At 43.7% G+C, this 20,645-nt stretch overlaps 2 protein-coding genes across 2 annotated transcripts in view; one reads left to right on the top strand and one right to left on the bottom strand.

Moving 5' to 3' along the window:
- LOC308327279 (uncharacterized protein) overlaps positions 1–20,645 on the top strand; it is a 551,554-nt gene that overhangs the window by 453,650 nt on the left and 77,259 nt on the right. The window lies entirely within an intron of this gene.
- Positions 1–20,645, bottom strand: part of LOC308327501 (FRAS1-related extracellular matrix protein 2-like) — a gene marked incomplete at its 3' end in the record, with an annotated part of 149,269 nt that overhangs the window by 93,881 nt on the left and 34,743 nt on the right. The window contains exon 5 of the mRNA XM_080781023.1: positions 3,469–3,615. Coding sequence (XP_080637149.1) covers positions 3,469–3,615 — 147 coding nt within the window. The remainder of the gene's footprint in view (positions 1–3,468; positions 3,616–20,645) is intronic.

Below are 20,645 nucleotides of genomic sequence, written 5' to 3'. Positions count from 1 at the left end.
GCTTGTAGATCTGCTATTTTTCAATAGCTAAAGCGTAGCATGATGCTAACGCCAAAAGGGGTTCCCGCCCCAAAATGGGTTAAATATAGTCTGTCTAATAAAGCTATATCTATCTATAGTCAGCTGGAAGTCATAAACAACACTAGAATTGAAAAAAAGAAGAAGGGGAAAAAAAAGAGAACAGACTGTTCGTGAAAGAGTACTTTTACCCAAGCACAGTTTTACATTCCAGACTTACTTGTGAACAGAGAATGTCTATATTGAAGTATTGATACTTTTGCCAGTACTTTTTCCACCACATATACAGTAGGCTTACTGTCTGTCGGTATACAGTTGGAGAAGCATATTTAATCAGCGAAAACTACACTACTGTACAACGATCCATTAATTCCAAATATTTACATAAAACATGGAGCGAGGTTGAGGCAGAGGCGCACAGCGCTATAGCATTTAGTGAGAAGTGCCGATAGGTAAATGCACACAGCTGCCGTTCCCATATGCTCAGGTTTTGGAGCTTAAACTTATGTATGTATATCCACTACAGCAGTGGCTCCCAAACTCTTTCATGTCAAGGACCCCCAAATTGACACTAATTAGCCCCGCGGACCCCACATTAGAAAAGACATCCCCTAGGGTAGGTATACCCTCACAAAAAACATGCAGTAATCCTGGTCTCTAAACTGCCTCCCCCTGGCCAGCCGGGGCGCCTGATGGAGGGGAAAGGAACTGGTTGGAATAACGTGTTCCTTTCCACGCACTATACGTCCAACCAGGGAAACTCCCCCCCTGTCAGGTGTAAAGGAGCAACTTTGACACTCATTTAATGGCATTAATCTCTGGGACCACCCAATTTATATTGTAAAATCAATGTTAATTGAACCCTGAGAGTGTACAAAATCGAACCAAATGGACCCGTTGTTTGTTCTGCGTCGCAGCAGACCAAACGTGCAGGGTCGTGAGTACACGGCCGTGCTTGTAGATCGGCTATTTTCCACCCCAGCCTTCCACATTCATCTCATTTCCTTTCAGATGCTGGAGAGTTTCTTTCTATAATAATACTATGTGGGATTATTATGTGGTATGAACATGCACGTGTGTCAGCAGCGTGTGTGTGTGTGTGTGTGTGTGTGTGTGTGTGTGTGTGTGTGTGTGTGTAGAGAAGAGAGTCTGGGAAGGAGGCTTTTATGTGTCCCCCTGAGACACTCTTAAAGTCCTCCCATGAGGACACGCACAGTCGCACACACACAGTCGCGCACGCACTCGCGCACGCACGCACGCACGCACACACGCACACGCGCACACGCACAGTCGCACACGCACACACACACACACACACACGCACACGCACACTCACACACACACACACACACACACACACACCCACACAATCAAATCAGTGTCAGTAGCGTGGTAGATCAGCGGGTCGCCTCTCAAGTGATTAACGCCTTCAAAAGCGACAGATCTCCCATTCGGGCTTCATTCCACCTCCAGTCTGTATAGGAAGGTCTGTCTGGTGGAAAGCATGCATATATATATATATACACACCAAACTGTGGGCATTCTTTTTTTACGGCTCTGGCAGTGATTCTCAACCATTTTATCCCATTCTGACCTGAGATCAGATTCTAAAAATGTCAGTCGTTCTTCGATTTTTCAAAAATAGCAGACCTACAAGCTCGTAAGCTTGTAGATCTGCTATTTTTCAAAAGCTAAAGCATAACATGATGCTAACACCAAAACGGGTTCCCGTTCAGAATGGGTTAATTCCAAGCGCCCTCAGTTTGATATGCATTATTAGTCTACGGACCCCCATTTAGTGGCATTTCTATCTCTGAGAGACCCCCACTTTGTATTGTAAAAAAAATCAATGTTAATTTAACTCCGACAGCGTATACTCGGAGTTAATAAATTGGAACAGTTTGGTTCCATTTGTACACCTTCAAGAGTTATAGACCCACAACAAGGTGCCCATTTGGTTCCAAACTCATTCATTTACAGCACAGAAGATCGTTGGCTGCCCCTCTCCCCACACTGGAAGAACTACACAGGGACCGCTGTCATAAAAAAAATCTCTGAACATTTTGAAAGACACTTCCCACCCCGCTCACTCACTGTTTGAACTGTTGCCATCAGGCAGACGGCACAGAGACCAACAGATTCAGTAACAGCTTCTATCCCACAGCGGTATAGTTGCACTCAATGCTGCTAAAAAATGATCTGTTGCTGCGACACTTTTTTTAAAAATTTTATCTGCTATCTTAAAGTACAATAAGGGTTTGTTGTGCGATAACAGATGAAATTACATGTTTGTGCATTTAGTGCTGCTGGGGTCGTGCAATAACAAGAAGTCACGTGTGTTTTGTTTTAGCTTGTATACAGTATGTTACTGTCTTGTGATATAATGCACTGATTGGTTGGCACTTTTAATTTCGTTGTACACGTTGCAATGACAAATAAAGATCTATCTATTTAGCTGGGGGACACCCCCCCCCCCCTGGAACTGCCCCCAAGGACCCCTGGGGGGTCCCCGGACCCCACTTTGAGGAATCACTGGTGTAAAGGAAAGGTACTATCAGGACAGAGTAAACACACACACACACACACTTGAGCTCGTGGTAAACACTCGGCGCGTCGGGCTTTGAAGATCACTTCTATTCCGCGGTGACACTGCCGTCGCACTGCTATAAAGTAATTACTGTAATTACAGTACGGTATATGGCATATATATATATAGCAAAGGACTGTGTTTGAACTCACAGTCAAGAACTTTAGAGGAACGACGACGTCACACTCCATACAAGCTAGTAGTGAGTGAGTTGTATCGCTGTGTTGTTGTGTTGTTCTTTCTGCTTTGGCAATGTAAACGTATGTTTTCTCATGCCAATAAAGCCCTTTGAATTGAATTGAATTGAATTGAATTGAATTGAATTGAATTGAGTGTCCTTGAAGCGCTTGAAGAGTCTATACTCTATTCCTGTCATATCGTTGATGTCGGGCAAGAATCCTTTGTATGTTAAAAAAAAATCACACCTGTGTGAACTGAGTGGTGCAACTCCCCTCTCCCCTCCCCCCCCCCTCTCTCTCTCTCTCTCATTAGCAGGCAACAGTGCAGCACTCTCTCTCTCTCTCTCTGTTTCTGGCACAACAGCGCCACTTTTGCCCCTACTGGTACTCATAGTCACACCCATAGGTTAACACACACACACACAAACGGAAACGGAGGAGAAAAGGAGTTTAGTCAGGCTGCTGTTAATCCTTTTCACTGGTTCAATATTTATAAAAAAAAAACACCGACACACTTAATCACTTTCACTCTGCAGCGGTTTTCGAACATATAGTTGATTTTTGAGGAGACAGACAGACAGACAGACATACAGACAGACAGACAGGCAGGCAGGCAGGCAGGCAGGCAGGCAGGCAGGCAGGCAGGCAGGCAGGCAGGCAGGCAGACAGACAGACGGACAGTACCTATGAAGGAGGTCTCTCCCAGGTAGCCCCGCCTCCGGAGGACCACCTCCAGGAACTTGTCCCCCTCGTCCACCACGTAGTACTCTCTCTCCAGGGAGATCCAGGCCCAGTCCAGGCGGAACTGTTGTCCCTTCAGCTTGTTTCCACCTGGACACAACAACACAGGGGGACCGGTCAGAACATGCTAGTATTAGGGAGGCACGATATAATCCGTAGCATGATTGGAATCGGCCATATCGGCCATAACAATGCCATATCGGCCATAACAATGCCATATCGACCATAACAATGCCATATCGGCCATAATAATGCCATATCGGCCATAACAATGCCATATCGGCCATAACAATGCCATATCGGCCATAACAATGCCATATCGGCCATAACAATGCCATACCTTAGATAGCAATTCTGTAGACTTAGATAGCATTTGATACAGACTTATAGCATGTTATGTAAACAGCATAAGTGCATTGTATGTAGTCATAGCATGTCATAGTACATAATGTATATCATAGTAGTATAGATGTATAGCTTATATGTATAGTTTCATTATAGATATTCCACTGTTACTTTCTTAGCTTACGCATGTTTCATGATAAATGTTTTTATGTGATGTATTCCCCATGCTTTTGTTCTTGCTTAATGTAAGTCGCTCTGGATTAAGAGCGTCTGCTAAATGCCTAAATTGTAAATTGTATATCGGCCATAATAATAATAATAATAAAGTAAAAATAAAAAATGTAAAAATGAGTTCAATATAAATCAAAAGTCAAATATGCCATTTATTGATTGTTTGAATGCTTTATTAACATGCTTTGGGCCAAGCCCCTGGGCTTGTTTCCATTGTGGTCCTCTGCATAATATCGGATATCGGTCATATTTTCATAATCGTGCACCCCTGGCTATTATCACTGTGCTCCATTTGTCAGAAGATGGAATCATGGTTTTTGCATGCCTCCACACTTTTGATATGTTATTTCCTCATGGCCATTCATTTTGTTATGGTCGGTGCCGGGGATATGTTTTATTTTATCCCTGCTTTCTGGTCAGTTGAATTGAATGCATACATTTTCTTTTGGGAAATTTGGACTTGAATTTTTACAGTTTAGGCATTTAGCAGACACTCTCAACTTCTTTTGGGTGTTAGTATCATGTCATACTTTAGCTGTTGAAAAATAGCCGAGTGTCGCGCTATACGAGCTTGTAGGTCTGCTGAAAAATCGAAGAACGACTGCCACAGAAACATGGCTTTTTCAGAAAACTGTCAGGATGTAGAAGACATTTTTAGAATCTGATCTCAGGTCAAAATGGGTTAATCCAGAGCGATTTACAGTAAGCAAGATAAATACATTATGTACTGTAAGGGACCTATACATCATAGGACCAGAATGGAAACAAGTCCCCAGGACCTTTTCTGTGTTATCCTTTAGCCTTAATGTTTTACTGTACAACGTGCCGTTTACATTTCTGACCAATAAGGTATCCAATCAATCATTAAATTGATTGATTGATTGAAGAATGTATTAACAGTTCGGAGAATTACAGTACAATTCAAGCACAACTCAATACAAGACTCTTAACTGTGGACGACACCATAAAGCATTACACTTGTTTACAATAGGGTCCAACATGTTCAATTCATCATAACATTTAGATACGTACAAATATACACTACTATATTATTACTAATTATAGAATGCCAGGTCAACAGATGAACCAAACGCTTCAACGCTTGTTTGATATAATATCAAACATATATAGGTCTACGGTATGTTACTCACATTTACCCTGCACGGTATATGCCTCTATTTTGGTGAAAAACGTTGGTCAAAATCTGAGGTTTTTTTTCATGTATACACTATATATTTGATTTTAAAAATAGCGAAAATAGCAAGACGCATTGTGAGCCTGTGGGATCCACAATATTGTCACTATTTGTCTCCTTCGAGGACGTATTTGGTTAGGACAGTATATGCCCCCCGTCAGTTCTCTTCTTATACAAATGGACCCCTGGGGATTATTATGGTTATTATGGTTATTTTCAAGGTTAGTCAGCAGACTCTCTCTCTCTCTCTCTCTCTCTCTCTCTCTCTCTCACTGGCAAAAAGTATAATTTCCAGTATTTCCATGTTTTCCTTGATGTTTGCTGTTTAACCCATTCTGACCTGAGATCAGATTCATACGAGGTTTCCACTGGACACACACTGGTCTGATTAAACCCATTCTGACCTGAGATCAGATTCTAAAAATGTCAGTCACTCTTCGATTTTTCAAAAATAGCAGACCTACAAGCTCGTAGCGCGCCACTCGGTGGCGCGCTATGAGCTTGTAGATCTGCTATTTTTCAATAGCTAAAGCACGACATGATGCTAAAACACCAAAATGGGTTCCCGGTCAGAATGGGTTAAACTAGAGCAGGCCCAAGACCTCGCGGCATATCATTTAATGTTTAATGTGTAGCCCAAGCCTTCTCTCCGTAAAAAACAAACAAACAAAAAACATGAATTTGAAGTCTTGTGCGAGGAAGAGTGCATGCCAGGGCACACTGTAGCAGTGTAGCTTAATATAGCACAACGTGCGCGTTGCCCCCGGTCTATACCCGCCAGGTTGTTTTTAAATTAAAAATAAAAAGCTGTAAAAAAAACAAAAACAAAATTCTATGAACGCAGCAGGGAGGGCATATGGAACAGCTCAGCATCCATGTGGCGCAAAAGTCCACTTTCACCAAATAAAATGTCCATGTTAGATCCCGTATAACTTTGTTATATAGGTCCACTGGGGCAGGTTTTGCCCTCGTGTGATTTAATCGCAGGAACATTCAATGGTTTTTTGATGTAGAAGTACAAGTCTGTCTGTCTGTCTGTCTGGTGAGTATTTTGCTGTTAAATTGTCCCAAAAGTGACCGCAAAATCCTGACAGATTGCGGCTATAATTTGTTTCAAATAAACTTGAACAACATGAACAGTAACGTTGCAGTATGATGATATAGCTCTGCTTAGCACAATGCTGCACTCCCTCCGACTGTACGTATACATACTATATCCCCATGTTTTACATTAGATAGTTTTATCATGTTTTGACACACGCCAATACAGCTCCGAATTGAAGTGTCTTTAAGGGAGGTGTTGGCGCACAGTAAGTGATTGTCTGTTGGCTGCAGGCTATGAGATAGACGTCAATTAAACAATTAAACAATCAAACGCAGCCTTGTATACACACACACACACACACACAGGAAGGATGCCCCCTCCACTGCAAGGACAAGAGGACCACCTGATAACAGCCCCCGCAGACCCCTCCCCCTCACACAACCACAGGTACGAACAGAGAGAGATAGAAAGCATCATAAAACTATTGTCTTGTGTGTGTGTGTGTGTGTGTGCGTGCGTGCGTGCGTGTGTGTGTGTGTGTGCGTGCGTGCGTGTGCGTGTGTGCGTGCGGGTGTGTGTGTGTGTGCGTGCGTGCGTGTGCGTGTGTGCGTGCGGGTGTGTGTGACTGTGTGTGTGTGTGTGCGTGCGGGTGTGTGTGACTGTGTGTGTGTGTGTGTGTGTGTGTGTGTGTGTCTGTGGGTGGGGGGGTTTGTTAGTCTTTGTGGAGGTGAACAATGGCCAGCTATGCTTGGAATGCATGCAAGTCATTTAAGGGTGTGTGTGCGTGCGTGCGTGCGTGCGTGCGTGCGTGTGCATCATGTGGTATATGAGTGTGTGTGTGTGTGTGTGTGCAACGTGTGTGTGTGTGTGTGTGTGTGTGTGTGTGTGTGTGTGTGTGTGTGTCATTGGTCCCTCTGAAGCTGGTTTGATGTTTCGAGGTCATGAGCTTCATACAGAAGACCATTATTTAAACCACAACGACTCTGAAGTATTCTGTCACGCACGCCTGTGAGAGAGAGAGAGAGTGAGCGTGTGTTGTAAAACAATAATGTGTAGCATTATTGTTATACAATGATGCTAAAAGAATAGCACAAAAAGTCCTAAGGGGCTTATTTTGGTCCTGCGTATGTATTCAAGACATGTCTGGTGTCAAGTTTGAAATACATTTCTACCAGTTGCAAAATTCAGATATTCGCTCTCTTTCTTTTTCATTTCTGAGGGGTGCTAGCCCCTCCTATATACAGGTTTGATGTTTGTCTTGTCTAGACAAACATTAGAAAAACCATTAACAAGGGTGAGTTTAATGTTTGTTTTGTCTGTCACTATGAGCAAATCGGCATATGATGTTATGTTACGATATCGCGATGATGTAAGATGAAGGGTTGGTAAAGGGCCCCTCACTTCACACAGGTGTGATTTTTGTTTAATAATATAGCCACAAGTAGAGAACCACTGCTATAGGCCTATATGCAGTCGTGGAAAAAGTACTCACATTTTTTACTTTTACATTTTGTAAAAGTATTAATACTGCAATGTGGAAATACTCTGTTACAAGTAGATGGGCTATTTTTTTTTTTATATATATATATATATATATATACTTCATTATGATTGGCTGGTTACCGTTGTAAATCTCACGATAGTCCACACCTTCAATCACTTTATATCATTCCCAGCTGATCCCGCAGCTCTGTATATAGCTGAACTGGGGGAAGAGGAGCGCTTGATTGCCTTCCAAACCCTGCATCGAAGCACCGCCCACGCTCATTATAGGACTGTGAATGTGTGGCTCCGGGGCGCTTGCTAGTGTAAAGACATCAAGCGCCTCCTATTCCCCTGTCACAGAGACTGGGAGGGCTGGCAACAGTTTTATGGTGATATTATTATTGCTAATGTTTGTAACACCACAGTGTATTTTATAATGTCTGAGAGGGTTGGAGTCTTGGAGACACTTGGAGACACAAAGAAAATAAGGTCCGCACACTGACTGGACATGGCGTCGTCCGTCGAAGAAGCCACGTCCACTCTGGTGTAAAGAATACAATATGGCGCTCAGTCCAGCGTGCGGACCTCATTTTCTTTTCACCACACCTCTCTCAGCCGTCGTATAAAATACACGACAACCTCACGCCGCTTGTGGCTCATTTGCTTCATCTTCAAATGGCCGAAATGTGGCGCGTGATGCACGTCAGGTGTGTAATCATAATCCAAATCTAAAAACTAATATACTGTAACTAGTAACTAAAGCTGAGAAATAAATGTAGTGCCGTAAAAGTCCATATCATTCCGACCTGAGATGTGAAGTGGAGTGGAAGTAATAGAAGTAACTGCGTATATATATATATATATATATATATATATATATATATGTGTGTGTGACCTCAGATGAGCCGTGGTCATAACAAACAGACAAAAGGCTCTCCTTAGCAGAATCACTTCAAAACCCTGTGAGTCGCTCAGGATAAAAGACCTTTCACAAGGTGCTGACCACGGGGAGGAAGAGAGAGAGAAGCGCTTTGAAATCATCCTCAATGGAGGCTAAATTTACTTCACAGGCGATCCTCTCAAAGGCCTTCGTTTGCACCCCCAAACACTCGCTTGCGTTTCTTTTCACCCAATTAGGCATCGTAGCGTTCGCATTGCTGTCGGCCAGATAAACCTCGTATCGAGTGTCTCACAAAAGTAGCAAAAATAGCCAATCTACAAGCTCACAAAGCACCACCTTGCGGAGCGTTTTTTGAGGTTTATTTTTTTGTTGCTATTTGTGACTTAATTTTTTTTTTAAATGTAACCAAAATAAAAGTAGACTACCGTAGAGAAAAAGCTCGCGTTGTTTGCTCTGTATCCTGAAGGCATAGGAGTTTTCAATTAGGGAGATACATGTTTCTCTCTCTCTTCTCCGCCCCGTTCTTCTTTATTTTTTATAAATTCAAATGTCCTTTGTGTATAATGGTGCTTTCTTTGCTTGACGTCTCGTTCAAAGCACACCGAGTTGCCTTGTTGTTGAAAAATGCGCTGCCATACAAATAAACGTGACTTGCGTTGAGACGGAATGGAATAATGGAATCCACTGAAACACTAGGTTCTTTTGTATAGTGCTCCTTGAGGGGGTTCCAGGTGGTCCGGGGACCAACCAGTGGTCCTTGAGGGGGTTCCAGGTGGTCCGGGGACCAACCAGTGGTCCTTGAGGGGGTTCCAGGTGGTCCGGGGACCAACCAGTGGTCCTTGAGGGGGTTCCAGGTGGTCCGGGGACCAACCAGTGGTCCTTGAGGGGGTTCCAGGTGGTCCGGGGACCAACCAGTGGTCCTTGAGGGGGTTCCAGGTGGTCCGGGGACCAACCAGTGGTCCTTGAGGGGGTTCCTGGTGGTCCCCAGCTAAATGTCGGAGAGTTGCTAACCAAATTGACCATTTTAGATATTTTTCTTTTAGAGAGTGTAAAATTAAACCAAATGGACCCTTACGGCTCCATTTTGGGTTCATTTTACACTCACAAGAGTTAAATCATTGTTAAAACGTCTGCATTACTTAGTTCATTTACAAGAAGTCTACACAATTAGAGAATGTATAAGAATCGTTTGCCTGTTGTCTCTCCTAATGGTACCACATCAATAGAGTCAATACAGCATGGAATTGTGGACAAAATGTTATCCAATGATATAACTAAACATTCTCTATTGAGTTTGTGAGGCTAAATGTCTGTCCGTGGCTCAAATAATGCAGAATAAACAATGGTCCTTGATACGGGAAAAAGGGTTGAAAACCCCACTGGCATAACATTTTCTCTGAGAAGTGACAGTTTGGGACTTGTGAGGTTTCTACCTGAGAGGGGGAGAAGAGGGGGAGAGGGGGAGAGGGGGAGAAGAGGGGGGAGGGGGAGAGGGGGGGGGGCTGATGACAGCATGTGTACCGTGCAGTCACAAATCTCTTCTCTGCAGGGCCGCCCCAGAGAACAGATGTCCAGTCAGTCAGCACACCGCTTGAAAAGGACTCAAACTAATGTCGCGTATATGTTATAGGTTCTTGGCTTACAGTATATACTTGATGATCCTTATACTGTGGCCATGCCGAGGCGCATGAAATGACGCCCCGCTACTTTCCCTGTAATATACTTTTACTGCCTCTATATAGTATTGATGATCTCTTGTACAGTGTAGTTACAGTACAATGGGAAGGAGCTCGCCCCGGGGCTTTTTTTTTGCGCATTTTAGCATTTATTGTATAATCATATATAGGCTGTCAGCATGCATAGTGCAGCTTATTTTAATCGTTACGTGTTTGATCGTTTCATGTGCATGTGCTGCGCACGCGCGCACGCACGCACGCACGCACGCAACCCATCATACCATTAAGTCTAGCCACACATACAGCATGCCGCATCCACATGCCGTTGCTGCCGGGAAGAAACTCCATGTAAATGAAAGCCCTGCTTGATCCAAACAGTTCAAAAGTATAGCAGATTTGCAAGCTCGAAACACGACTAGAAGAGACACGTTTGGAGCCTGCCTCAATGTGTATATTAGCTACTTTTTGCTATATTTTTTTAATTTGAATCCTGAAAAGGTCGCTGTTATAATGTTCAGAATCTTCAAACGTTCTTCAGATCTGAGATGAGAGAAAAGTATTAATGCATCGTTAGCAGCCCTTCTGACCGCACGAAAACACTTAGTTTGTATACGTGCTACAGTATTTATTGAACTCAAACGTGTTTACGTTCAGTTCATATGCAGATAGAGCCAGAATTAAGGGTTGCTCTGATTTCAGACTCCATTTTCTCAAGCACTTTTTGACCTGAGATCAGATTCTAAAAATGTCTGTTTGAAAATGACAGTTTTCTGAAAAAGCTATATGTTTCTATGTCGGCCGTTCTTCGATTTTTCAAAAATAGCAGACCTACAAGCTCGTATAGCGCGCCACTCGGCTACGGTATTTAAGTTATTTAAGTTATTACATTAAGTATTTAAGTTTTGCTGATCAAAATGATTGACCAGAGGAAGCATCTATTTTATTTTTTATGTGCATTATTGTTCTTGCCTATGAATAGCTAAATGCTGATGTGTGCAGAAGTACTCATTATACATAATTACATACAAAATTATCACCGGTTCAATAATACTTGATCTAACAAGCTTAGAAAATCCTGTGGAAAAAATATATAATAATTGAAGGAAAACAATAGTTTTGGGGAACCACTGATCCACATTATGTGTTAAGTCCATTTTGAAATGTCATGCTGTCTTCTGTTTGTCGGCATTTTATGAGGCATTTAGCGACTGAATTAACCCATTTTGGGCGGGGAACCCCTTTTGGCGTTAGCATTATGTTACGCTTTAGCTATTGAAAGATAGCAGATCTACAAGCACCGAGTGGCGCGCTACGAGCTTGTAGGTCTGCTGTTTTTGAAAAAAAAATCGAAGAACCACTCTTCTAAGGATTTGGAAGACATTCTTTTCTGAATCTGATCTCAGGTAAAAATGGGTTAATTACACACCATCAGCGAGTTTGCAAACACTGAGAGCGCACGAGAACACCCGGGCGCGTTACGCCGGAACAATGGATAGGAGATTGGATCGAGCGTGCCGTGTTTACCTTACTCAATCTTTAATTAAAAATGAATTTGAGTAAAGCCCCCGAATGCCGTCTGTCTATCCCACAGAGAGAGCTTCAATGAATCCGTGCTCAAGTCACCTTCAAATTACAAGATTAAAGAATATGGATTGATCGCCGTGCTATATGGATCCATGCTGGTGGTGTGTGGGTTTGAACCCATTTTAGGCCTGACGTCGAAATAGGAAAAGCGTTCGCTCTGAAAGAATGGAATATATTCAAAGATTTGTGCCGCATTTTTTTACGTGAAATGTGTAGTCCCTGTGCATGTGTCTCTGTACAGAGATGCAGGTGTATAATTACAGCCAGTGTTGCCATGTCTGTTTACAATAAGCAAAGTTTTGCTTGTTTTTCTGCGTCTATAGAATAATGGTTGAGAGTGGATCATGAATGGCCGCAGCCCGCCGCACACACACACACACACACACACACACACACACACACACACACACACACACACACACACACACACAGCCCAGTGACTGCAGGACAATGGGATCTCATGAGAAACACATTGAAGTGTCAAGACAGCGCAGCAGGCACAGAATGAGGCTTTACATCACACTGAAAGGTGTGAGAATCACACACACTGAGCCACTGTGTCCCCCCCGGGCGCCGGGACGCTGCACTTCCACTTTTACTGAGAAAGAAAGAACGGCATTCTGTTCTGGAAGGCTGTCGAGTCATTATAGGCAGACGTTAGTCCGAGTCCTGTACCTACAGTCGAGTGGTTCTCGACTTGTTTTTGTCGACTAAAACTAAGACGAAAAATGTCCGTCGACTACCTTTTTTCACTGACGAAAACAAAATGGAAACTAAATGAAAACTAAGCTATGATGACTAAAACTAAATATATCGACAATTTCGTCATGAAATAAAAACGAGACTAAAATGTTATAAAGGGACTATAGTGGACAAGAGATCCGGTATGAGTCATTTTACACATGGTTGCATGCTGAAAATAGCAAGCTCACGCTGCGACGCGTTGTGAGCTTGTAGATCGTATAAAGTATAAAATCTGCCATTGCGATGGCATCAAGGCCCGCCAAAACACATTTTAGTCGACTAAATCACCTGTAGATTTAGTCGACTAAATGTCATGCAGACTAAAACATTTTAGACTCCAGGTGACTAAGATGTGACTAAAACTAAGTGAAAACTATTCAAGAGACTATGACTAAAACTAAAATTGCTGCCATAAAAACAACACTGTTCTCAACCTTTTTCTGGATCAGGAGATTCAGGTCATCACAAATAATAACCCACACTTGAAAATATCAAAAGCGTTGGCATGGCCCACCCATCTGACGGGCACAGGGTACGGCCCACCCATCTGACGGGCACAGGGTACGGCCCACCTATCTGACGGGCACAGGGTACGGCCCACCTATCTGACGGACACAGGTACTACGGGCACAGTGAGTCAAGCATTAGAGCGTGCGTGCGTGCCAAAAGCCACATTAACACAATTACAATGACAAAAGTCAGGTCAGCAGGATTTAGTAAAAAACTTGTCCTTGCATGAATCCCCATCAGTCCGGACAACAACTGTAGCGGTGTGTCGGTACAGGTCTCCGTGAAAGACAAATGGATCAGAAGACTGCAGTTGCTCCCTGTCTGGGAAAGCATTTCTTTTAAAATAAGTATTGCTGCTGATTTTGCTGCTTAAAACGTTGGATGCTTTTTAGGGCCAAAATGAACCATTCTAGACCAGTCTGTTTTATGAGACCAGAGTCACAATCAACCCATGTTTTCATGCCCCCCTCCCCCCCCCCAACTTCATATGTATGTATATGTATACAAAATGCGAAATTACTACAACATAACACACTTTTCATGATTAATAGCAGATGTACAAGCTGTTCGGATTGGATCTGATTCATCAACTATAAATAAGTTATTTCTGCAAAGGAAACTGCATATTATGAGAACAAAGTATCCCCGTTGAGCAAAGTGAATCCAATCAACAGGCCTAAATAATTGTGCGTGTGTGACATGCAGTAGTGCTCCACCGGTTAAAAGAATCCACAGTGCACCACTGGTGCTTGTGAATGCAAGTGCACGTTTGCATTTATGAGCGTGTGTGTGTGTGTGTGTGTGTGTGTGTGTGTGTGTGTGTGTGTGTGTGTACTCATAATGTATGAGCTCCTATCTAGTATCGCATATGCATATGCATATACTGTAGTGGCCATGGAAATGAGATGGAAAGGTCATGTCCACGTAGATACACAGTTCTAATACAAAATAACTGAATGGCTGTGTGTGTGTGTGTGTGTGTGTGTGTGTGTGTGCGTGTGCGTGCGTGCGTGCGTGCGTGCGTGCGTGCGTGCGTGCGTGCGTGCGTTTGTGTTTGTTTGTGTGTGTTTGTGTGTGTGCGTCTGTGCACTGGAGTGCATGTGTATGTATTTTTGTGTGTGCATGTGTATTCTGAGTGATGGTTGATATATAACCACCTGTAAAGGTGTGTGTATGTGTGCGCACGCACGTCTGTGTATTTGTGTGTGTGTCTATACAGTATGTATGTGTGCGTGTGTCTTTGCCTTAGGGCATGATGCGTGAGCCACCTGTAAAGGTGTTGCGTATGCGTGTCTGCTCGCGTGCGTATGTGTGTGTGTGCGTGTGTGTGTGTGGGGCGTGTGCGCGCGTCTGTCAGTGTAAATGTTTTTTTAAACATTCTGCCAACGCAAATCTGGTATGGGGGAGTCCCTGGTGCAAAGATAATGTCCAGATGGTCAGAGGAAATTCAAATTCATTTTCCCGTCCTCGACAACCACTGGGTTGAACAATAAGAACAAAAATATGGAAGCATTATAAAACTTTACATAACTTTAACAAAAAACAAGCCCAAAGCTGCAACACTGGCGTATGTGCGTTCGTGCGTTCGTGCGTGCGTGCGTGCGTGTGTGCATGCTAGGGTGTTTTGAATTCTACTGACGTGACCTGGTATTCTTTGCCTCGAGGCATAGACCAGATAATTCAGCACTTGTTTCCAATTGGAATGCTCAGAGGGTCTGTGTGTTTTCCCCACATGTATTTATCGATTCATTGTTTTATGAATAAGTCAACATGTTACTCTCATAGGCTTGTTTTTTTTGTTCTTGACCACAATGTAAATCAAGTGATTTGGAGAGAATGTTATTTTAGACAGATGCTATAGGTTCATAAAGAATTAACTGGTATTATATCCTGAACTACAGCGTTTCAATATTATTTTGATATTTGGTCGCAAATCCAACATATTCATACTATAAGAAAAGATAATGTCTGTCAAACAAGTCTCTGAAGCTATCGATGCAATCTATGCAATATGTAGTGGGGGTCAGGGGTCAGGGACGTGCTCACATAAGACATTCAGCCCCCTGCCCTTTTACCCGTCTGTGAAACAACTGCCTTCTCCAGAGCAAGAATGCAGCGCGACGCGTTGAGAGCTTGTAGATATAGATGATATTTTCGCAATTTTTGTCCAAAAGTGGCCCCTTAGGAGACTTCAGCCCCTGCCCCCTCGAACACTCTCTGCACGTCCCTCTCTGCTTCGCCTCTCTCTCTCTCAGCTAGGGGGTCCTTGGGCTGAAAGACCCCTGATTTAGACTGATAATAGGTTGGTTGGTTGGTTGACTAGTTGGTTGAGCTGTGATCCTATAGTTTACTGAGGCACGGATTACACCCTCAGTACACCGCACTCTCTCTGCAGTTGGGCATACGTATTACTCCGGAAGAGTAATACGTATTACTCCTTTTTAAAAAAAAGTAATATTTAGATTATATTTGCTTCGTATCGAGAGTATAATAGATAATATTACGTATTACTTTTCCATATTCCATTATTCGATGTATTGGAACAAATATATCTTCTACATCCCTAAAACTAATTTTCCATGTTTTTACTGTTTAAAATAGTTCAAATAGCCGATCTACAAGCTCACAATGTCTCGATGTATAGATCGGATAGTTGAACTATTTAAAAAAAAATGTTTTTCAAAATAGTAAAAAGATGGCAAATAAGTGAAAGGGCAAATAATAATTATTTGCCATATTTGAAATAAGGGATAAGGGGTTAAGGGTGGCGCGAGATGGAACCTGTCCCTGTCTCAGCTGCTGCAACAGACAAAGCACCATTCCGTGTACAACAGACGTCAAAGATAGCCAATCACAACCACATAATGTGTGTGTGCGTGCGTTCAGTGTGTGTGTGTGTGTGTGTGTGTGTGTGTGTGTGTGTGTTTCTGTAAATTTTTGCACGCGTGCTGCGTCTGATAGTGAAATGGAAGCAACGTGTTAATTGTACCCTGGCCTCAGGAGGATGTGAGGAGTTTTTTTTTAGCTCGCAGCAGAAAAAGATGCAAGAGTTAACGCATTTTGGCCGGGAACCCCTTTTGGTGTTAGCATTACGTCATGCTTTAGCTACTGAAAAATAGCAGATCTACAAGCTCGTAGCGCGCCGCCGAGTGGCGCGCTACGAGCTTGTAGGTCTGGCTATTTTTGAAAAATCGAAGAGCGACTGACATAAGACAATTTTTTAGAATCTGATCTCAGGTCAGAATGGAAAAACCGCGTCAGGACGTAGAAGACATTTTTTTAGAATCTGATCTCAGGTCAGAATGGAAAAACCGTCAGGATGTAGAAGACATTTTTTTAGAATCTGATCTCAGGTCAGAATGGAAAAAACCGTCAGGATGTGTAGAAGACATTTTTTTTAGAATCTGATCTCAGGTCAGAATGAGTTAATGCGCACGGCTCATATCCGCCCGTTGTTGGATGCGCCTCCAGGCATGACAGCAGCGCCTGACGTGACAACTTTCAGCGACCCCCTCTCGCGCGGTCGGTCGGTCGGTTGCAACACCCCCTCCTCCCCCGCCGCCGGCCGCGCGTGACAAAAGTGACACGCGGTACAAGTATATACAGTATAGCTATATATATAAGCTGGAGTTCGGGCACTCGTGCTTTGAAGCAGCGGAGGAAAGCAAAACCGAGTACATTTACTCGAGTATACCGTTTTTCGCTGACGTCTTATACTTGTACAGTATACATGTACTGTAGGCGTCGCGTACCGCCAGGGGCCAGGCTCGGGGACAAGGAAGCCATGCCTGCCCAGAGGGGCGAGTGTTCCAGCATGTCGATCTGTGTCTGGTTCTTTCTCTCTCTCTCTGTGTGTGTGTGTGTGTGTGTGTGTGTGTGTGTGTGCGTGCGTGTGCTCCTTCTCGCCTAGAAGCATTTCTCTTTTCCCCTCGCGCTGAAGGCTGACGCGCACACAAAGGAAGCGGTCTTTTGTTTCAGACATGCGGCGCACACACACACGCACGCACGCACACTGTATAGTCGACAGCTCCGGGTTCAACCAGAGGGCACGCCTCGATGCAGTATTCAGAGGTCGGGCAGAAACCTCCTATTTCCATATAATCAAACTTTTTTTGTCGTTTTCTTTTCTTTCCGTTAAATTATAACGCCATACTTTGATCGCACTACACACACACACACACACGTCGCACAACAAAAGCATGAAAAGCACGCCGATCTCCGCGAAGCTCGGAACGCGTCCCACGTTCGGAGCTTGGTGTAGATCTGCTGCGTTTGATGCTTTTGGAAATTTGAATCCTGAACACGTTGCATGCATGTGTTTTTTGACATATGAGGTTTTCCACCCCGACGGTTTCAATATTAAGACACATGTCTTGGCGTGCGGTTACTGCCACTTCTGAGACATGGTTGAAACAAGATTCCCTGCTTTGTCTCTGATAGTCTCTCTCTCTCTCTCTCTCTCTCGCTTCTTCCCACAACCCCCTCCGAGACGCACGTCTTAAAGAGACTCTTCAAAGTCGCCTTTTCAGCGACGCCTCATGCACGTCTCTATTAGACTTTAAGCCATTTTGTACGGGAACCCCTTTTGGTCGTTAGCATTACGCTATGCTTTAGCTATTTAAAAATAGCAGATCTACAAGCTCGTAGCGCGCCACCGAGTGGCGCGCTACGAGCTTGTAGGTCTGCTATTTTGGAAAAATCGACTGACATAGAAACATGGCTTTTTCAGAAAACCGTCAATTTCAAACAGACATTTTTTAGAATCTGATCTCAGGTCAGAATGGGTTAAGAGCTGTCAACCTTTTCAGCGTTAGCCGTCATCGTCGGCGTTGCAAAGAAGATCTTTCACCCTGCCACACTTCTCAATTCACTTTTTGAACTGCAAACTCGCACCAAAAAAAAAAGGGGCAAAATTACTATTTCTAGAATGTGATCAAGGGACACAAAATTAAATCATATAAAGTGTAGATTTCACTGTTTGCCAGAGAGAGCTGTCATGTCAGAGCATTGCGTTGTTCAAAAAACTAAAAAGAAAATGTGATATGATTGCCAATTCCAAATGTTTAAAATACTATACCTCCCTAAAAAAAGGCAATTAGAGAACAAAAGAAAATAAAAGTGAATACAGGGAAGCGAACCAGATGCCGGGTTGAGAGATATTTTTTTTCCAACTAAACACTCAGTCAAACCGCTTGTTTGCTTTAGATGAACTCCGCATATACGAGATCGAGATAAAAGACAAGGTTGAAATTGGATGGAAAATTGTTATGAAAAGTCATGAAAGACAGACGGTAGCTGAAAGTAAAAAAAAAAGGAAGAAACAAAAACACAACAAGAGCTAAGATTTGAGTTAACAGGAGCAATATGTTTTGTTGTTTCTTTTAGGGATTTCATTTGATCTTTGATCAGAAGAAATGGTTTGGTTGTCTCTGTGTGTCAGACCCGCATAACGCTTCGACTGTCAGCAGCCCCAGACATGCTGTACGCAAACTGAACCCTGCAAACTGATTAAAACCATGGATCCTCCGACCAGCCAGAGCAGCGCTGGCTCCGTCTCTCCCTTCGACCGTCCAACACACCGATAAGGAGTCACGACTACAATTTCTTCTCTGCCTCAATCCCATGACCCGCCCCAACACGCTTTGCTTGTGTGTGGAATGGCTCAGGGTATATAGGGCTTTAACCCATTCTGACCTGGGATCAGATTCATACGAGGTTTCCACTGGACACACACTGGTCTGATTAACCCATTCTGACCTGAGATCAGATTCTAAAAAAATGTCAGTCGTTCTTCGATTTTTCAAAATAGCAGATCTACAAGCTCGTAGCGCGCCACTCGGTGGCGCGCTACGAGCTTGTAGATCTGCTATTTTTCAATAGCTAAAGCATAACATGATGCCAACACCAAAATGGGTTCCCGTTCAGAATGGGTTAAACCCATTTAGACCTGACGTCGAAATGAAAACAATGTCTTCTAAATTCTGACAGTTTTCTGAAAGATGTTTTTCTGCATCAGTGGTGCTCAATATTGTCAATATTGCCAATGTCAAGAACGCCAAAAAAAGATATGTGATTGGCCACCAACCCCCCCCCCCATCTGAAAATATGTTGTTCGAGCAACCTCCTCCCAGAAGCAAAGATTTGAGTTAAAAAACGTTCGCTCTGAAGATATATGTTCAAAGATTTGTGCCGCATTTTTCTAAATGCTATGAGCGCTATGAGTGGCTGGATGGTAACCGTGTAAGGTTGCCAGTTCGAGTCACTGTCCTTGAGCAAGACGCTGAACCCCTAATTGCTCCCAATGCGCAGGTCGGTGCCTTGCATGGTTTCCGCCGCCATCGGTGTATATATGAATGGGTGAATGTGATGCACAATCTCTGTAAAGCGCCTTGGATAAATGCACCGTTCATCCCTTTTAGCCCTAATGTCTCACTGTCTCACCTAACATATCTCTCTCCTATCATGTCATCTCTCCCTCTCTTCCATCTCTCTCTCTCTCTCTCCTCTCCTCACGGTCTCCTCTCGGTAACGAGATGCACTGTGCAGCTGTGCACTGTGCGAGGCGGCTGACATTCACACGGCCACAGACTGTGATGACCGCCCGCAAGGCCAGCTCCATCAACCGCACGCTGACACGTGCACGAGCACACACACGCTCGCAGGCAGGCGCGTGCACAGACGGACACCACAGGCACACAGGCACACACGCACACACACACACACACACACACACACACACGTTTATACAAATCGTCTCTGTCGGGGTGGAACCTCATATGTCCAAAACTGTTACTTGTCAGAATGTCGAAAAACGAGCAAAAATAGCAGATCGAAAAGCTCGAACCTTTTCGAGCGTGTGGATCTGCAACTGTTGACGCTTCGTGTGACGCCGTATAGTGTGATCAAGCAGGGCGTTTATTTACGCAAAAAAACCCACAAAAAGTTTAAATATGGAGATAAGAAGTTAAGAAGACAAAATACACACGTGCACACATACAGTGTAACGTGCATGCGCGCATACTCCGCACGCAGACATGTGTGCACACACAACCTGTAGACACTCACGCGCACACACAGACAGACCCCGCCAAAACAAGCACAGATTGACAAGCCAAGAGACTTCTGGACGGCGGGCTGAAAATCCTTAAATCTGAGCGTATAAAGAAGTGACAGCCAGACAATGACGCAACGCAACAACACAACGCAACACAACGCAACGCAACGCAACAACTCAGATTAGTCACACACGCACGACAGAATCTCTCGGACACACAAGGGCACAGCGGTTTGATCCGTCCCCCCCTCCCCTCCCCTCCCCTCCCCTCCCCGCCGACACAACAGAGAGAACTGGCAGCCTGACAGACAAGACACAGATAAAATAGTAATACTATGGGAGACACTATA

Source organism: Protomyctophum bolini (assembly GCF_963924005.1).
Source record: "Protomyctophum bolini genome assembly, chromosome: 13".
Taxonomy (NCBI): Eukaryota; Metazoa; Chordata; class Actinopteri; order Myctophiformes; family Myctophidae; genus Protomyctophum; species Protomyctophum bolini.
Note: the sequence above shows the minus strand (reverse complement) of the source record. Positions and strands in the feature narration are given on the sequence as shown.